General features: G+C 40.0%; 1 protein-coding gene across 3 annotated transcripts in view; it reads left to right on the top strand.

Annotated features, from left to right (window-relative positions):
- LOC103151242 (cyclic AMP-responsive element-binding protein 3-like protein 3-B) overlaps positions 1–5096 on the top strand; it is a 32355-nt gene that overhangs the window by 6853 nt on the left and 20406 nt on the right. Inside the window, exons 1-3 of one of the 3 annotated variants that reach the window (XM_007571186.2) lie at positions 1699–1962; positions 2196–2318; positions 3621–3888. In XM_007571186.2, the coding sequence (XP_007571248.1) occupies positions 1942–1962; positions 2196–2318; positions 3621–3888 (412 nt within the window). In that variant the 5' untranslated portion in view covers positions 1699–1941. Of the gene's footprint in view, positions 1–1698; positions 1963–2195; positions 2319–3620; positions 3889–5096 lie in introns of those variants that run through there. The other 2 variants (XM_016681254.1, XM_016681253.1) reach the window with 2 other exon arrangements.

Below are 5096 nucleotides of genomic sequence, written 5' to 3'. Positions count from 1 at the left end.
TTTTTTTTTTGTGCATTCACATCTAGGCCCATTTTGAGAAGTGATGGTGTCCAAACAAAAAGAAAATCATAAAAACAAGACGAGCACAAAGAAGATCTTGTCTTTGTCTTCTTTGTGATATAGAAATAGTAAAAAAGGTATGTGATGAGAAAAGAAAATTACTATTTTTTTTTAATACAGAACATGTTTTTTCCAAAGGTGTAATCATGTGTTGAAGTTCGAGCTGCAGTAGTGTGTTGTGTGTAATTCAAAGTTTTTCTGAGAAGTACAGAAAGGTTTGATGGGAACAGCCCGATTCTCCTGTTGATAATAATGAGATATGTCTTTGCAAGCCTGCATGTTCTTCTTGTGTTTCTCCTTAGGAAACACGTTATGTAATGTAATTTGACTTATGCTGTGCATGCTTCACGAAAGCACAACACAGATGTTACTTAATAATGGCAGTAAAGATAAGCAACAAGGTGGCACTGAGCGTTCATGCCACACAAATACAAAACAGAGTAGATGGAAAAGGACAAATAATTAAAAAAAGCACTGATTTAAATCTGTCTTGAATGCCGCCTTCGAGGACGAAGCTCCTCTTTGGAGCCACAGTTTCCGATTTTCTGCAACCCACAACTCAGCACCTTAAGACTAGTCAGAAGAAATTAGCAAACATCTGGTGGAACTAAGCTGCTAAGTCCATTATAGGAGCTACTTGTCAGTGAAACTATTTTCAAAACTTTGTTAAAGGGTTTGTAGAGGGGTAATGTTGTGATAACTTCCTGAAGTGAAGTGAGTGTCAGATTGGCCCTCTGTTTCTTAAAGAGACAGAGGGCCAATTTCAAGGGGTTAATTTATGAAGTCAAATTTCTTTTAAAGAATCATCTGTAAGATCATCCGTTAGTGACGTTTCATACACTGATTCAGTTTCTGACAAGGCATTAGTCACTTTTGTCATCTTTTATCCTTTAATCATGCCTTACTGTTTACAACGTTTCCGCAGTTTGATTATTAAGTGTGTTTATTAATCATTTATAAGGGAAGGTCTCAGTTTAAATTGGTACAATAAAACTAGCACCATACATTTCGTCATGTGACAGCCAACTTCTCTTCAATGGAGCAGCACTTCAGTGGTTTCAGTTTTTGTTGGATTTTGCTTTACTTTTCACCATTTGATTAGTTTTTGAAAACAAAGTATGTGCTTAAATGGACATTTACACTGCCCTCGAGCTCCATTTTCGAACTACATGTGCTCAGTTATGAGTCTCGCTCTGACACTATTCCCAAAACATTGTTGTCATCTTACTAAAGGGGAAAAAAAACGCATCGCTCCGCAGTGACGGTAAATTAGTTTCAGACGCTGCGTTCTGTCTCAAAAATTGAACACACTGTTGTCCCTGTTATGACTTTCAGGGATTCAGACATATATATTAAAGTTTAAAAGTGCTACTGTTTGCTTCTGGTCCAAGATTAGAACTGTTTCCTGTGTTTTCATTTTTTGTTGACAGATTCCCAGTAATGACAGGAGATTTCAGTAATTACAGTTTAATTCTCCACCTCCCTCGTTGCCTTGGCAGCGATAAGACATTCCTGTGAATAAAAGCTGCCAAAGGTAAGAAGTGAATGTGAAAGCACGGAGCAAGTACTTTCTGTCATATCACGTTGGCATCAAAGGTCACTCTAAATTACCTCTGACTAACTTTATCTAATTAATCCATCAGAGAGACTTCCTTCTGGGCCAATCAGTCCTCCGTGCTGTCAGCTAAACACCGGATTGGACGTTGATAAGCTGTGCTGTTCTGCAGCGCAGCAATTCAACTTTGTCCCTTCAAACAGACTGTGGCAGTTCTCCTACACCCTGTCGCCACAGAGGAGCATATCGATCTGATTGTCTGTTGCGCTCGCTCTCCTCCTGGATAGTTTCATTGAAATTTCATCAGCTACTTTGATGTCAGGATAATGACGCTGACAACAGACATGGTAGGATCCCACTTTGTGCAAGAAACTGATTCAGCATGAGCGTTTAGTGAAAGGAAATGGAAGGAGGCGAAACCAAGCGAGACAGATTTAGTTTAATCAGACAAAGTGAAGGAGGAGACCGAACAAGTGATGGCTTAATTAACAGGATTGTTTTTCTTTTTTTTTTTTGTTGTTGTTGTTGTTGTTAAGGAAAATAAGAAAGCTATAAAAACTGTGTTGTTTTTTTCTTTTAGGAAACAGAGAATTCCCTTCGCCTAAATCACTTATGCTTTCAGGAGCACAGAGGAATGGACATCTTTAACCTTCTCGGGAGCACAGAGGAGTCAGGCGGTGACCACCGGTGGACACCTAACGATGTGCGTTCCTGAAACATTCAACGCGGTTTGCTCCAAACACAGTCGCTCTGAGAATACGATCAAAATCTCATATTCATTTAATGTCACAATGAAAGCCTTTACCCTGAATGATAAGCGTGTTGTTACCAGCGGCCAGGCCTGACTGAGCATAACGTCGTTTGTATCTGTTCTCATTTAACCCTTTCCTAGTATTTTCTGATGCTTCCTGGCGACTTGTACTCTTGCGGTTTAGCTCCACTTCTCATGGGCATGGATTTTTTTATTCATTTTGGGATTTTTACTTTTTAAATATTTCTAAAACAAACATTTGCAGTGATTAAATGCAAATCTTGCTTTATTTTATACAAGCAAAATCTTACACACAGGCTCAAATAGACAACTCTGCTAATAGTTGGATTAGGAACCAAGTTTTAGTAGTTATCAGCAAGCTTCTGGTGTAAGTAATAAAAAAAAAAACTGAGTTCATTACAGCTGGTTGGATTCCTGCCATCTATGAGCTCAATGTTGACAGTGACACAAGAGAACCAGCAGGCTTCAGGCATGTTTGAGGCTATGAGTTGTTCTTGACCTTCTTAACCAACCTTGTTTTAGTTTGGGTCAAATAATTGAAGCATGAACATCACAATGATCCCCAACACAAATTAAAAATAGTTTGGACATGGACGAAGCAGGCTAGCATTAAACATATCTGATGCTTTGCCCCAAGGTTGAGACTTAAACCCCTTTGGAAAATGTGTGGATTCTTCTCAAAACCCTGGTTCATGGCTGAAAAACAACAGACTTAAATCAAATGGGAATGTTTTAGCATTCATTTCAATGAACACTAAAATACTAAAATACTAAAATATGTTCTTTGCTTGCCACAAAAAGTGTGTCATTTGGCAACGACACGCTAAGGAACATTTAACCAAACTGCAGAGGGAGTTCATGAACACAAAGGTGGACTTGGATTTGAAATTGATTTCATTTAACCAAGAGGGGAAAATTTTGTGATGACAAATTGCGAATACCATTTTCAAATGGCATGTTGAAAAGCTTTTGGTTGTTTTGCGGAAAAGCCTTTATTGTTATCACAGCAATTATAAAATGCTTCTCATAACTGCTGTAAAAGCAGTTATGAAAAAAAAGAAGAGTGGCTGAAATGCATCACTAAAAGCCCGAGGTCAAGTTCACTTTCATGCCCGTGATGAGTGTAATAAAATATCTGACCAGACCTTCATCTTCTTGTCTGTGTTTGTGTACAAACAGTGAAGGTGTCATAAGGTGATGTGCACTTCTTCTTCATCTTCTTCTTCTCCTCAGACGCCAAGCCCTCAAAGCAGTGGTGCTGATGACTTCCTGGACTCTCTGCTGCATGATTCCTCCTCTGCCCCAGCGTCCCCCCTGTGGTCGCCCCGCACCGCTGACAATGGCGTTAACGACGATCCCCTGGCTGAGCTGACAGACAGTCCCCATCCAATCTCCTGCTCAGGGTTCCCCGCCTTCGACATTCGGGTTTCCCCCCGGCCTCCAGATACGGAGAACTCGCCTGCGGCAAAACAAAAGCTGCCCGACGTGTCCATTGATTTAGGTAAGGCCACAAAAGTGGAGACATTTGCAGAAACGGGTCAGAACCGGCACATCGCCTCTGCGGGGGGAACTAATTTTTGTGTTAGGAAAACAAATTGAACAGCAGGGCTCTGCAACTAACGAGCAGCGAAATGAGAACATTGTGAGGTATTTTTTGTCGTGTTCGTCTCTGTTGTGGTGTAATGAGGACTATTAAGTGCAGGCCTGGCTGCAGGCATTTATGTCTTTTTTTTTCTTTTTTCCGGGTTTCACTTCATTTGGATGATTAAAAGCTTGTTCAAAAGAGGTTCAGGACGCAACGCAACAGCCTTCTTTTGTAAAGTGCTCTTTTTAAAGATAATAAGCCGACCTTGACGAAAGAAAAACTGTAAAATGAAGTTTGAAACATCTGAATGATGCAAAGCACCAGCCAAACATAAAAAAAAAATCATATTTTTGATCCTTTTCATATTTTGTGACGTTATAACCAGATACGTTTGTGTGTGTGCGGGCGTGCTTGCATGTTGACACGGACTTATAATTAAGTCCCGGCTCGTGACGACTCCTCCGTCACACATACATTCTTTTCCGTCATTCTTTTCCATATTGTTCAAACTCAGTAACATTGAAAGACAGGTTGATGTTAGTTTTCAAGTCATGCCTCAGATTGTCCTTTGGATTTCATTCTGGACTTTGACTAGGCCATTCTAACACAGTAGTATTCTTTCTTCGTAATCGTTGCATTGTCTTTTGTTTCCTGTTTGAATGCTGGATTTGAGTCTCCGCCTGTGGCTCACATCCTTTGTCCCCTCTACAGGTGTGTTTTTCAAGGATCGCCCCATTTTTAGCTCCTCTCATCATCCCAGCTACTCTGATCAGATGAACTAATTAGAGAAAATACTGTAGACTTGTGCTAGAAAACGGACAGAAGGAGTCTAATTAACACAGAGGGATCTGGAAACCATAAGGAAAACACTGAGGTTTTGCTGGACATCATTAATCCACAGCTCTCTCACATTTCAATCACATTGGCATCTGGATTCTTTCCATTTTCAGTCATTCAGCTGCGAACTTGCTGTCTGTGCATAAACGCATCAATGTGCGACAGTCGTGCATGCAGATTACATAATCAAGCCTTGGTCCTATCCAGGAATTTATTGTAAAAGCCAGTGAACTTATAAAAACTATTATTGCATATAATATGGAAGCTTGTCTTATACTGATATTAAT

Source organism: Poecilia formosa, unplaced genomic scaffold (genome assembly GCF_000485575.1).
Source record: "Poecilia formosa unplaced genomic scaffold, Poecilia_formosa-5.1.2 Scaffold275, whole genome shotgun sequence".
In the NCBI taxonomy this organism is placed as follows: Eukaryota; Metazoa; Chordata; class Actinopteri; order Cyprinodontiformes; family Poeciliidae; genus Poecilia; species Poecilia formosa.
Note: the sequence above shows the minus strand (reverse complement) of the source record. Positions and strands in the feature narration are given on the sequence as shown.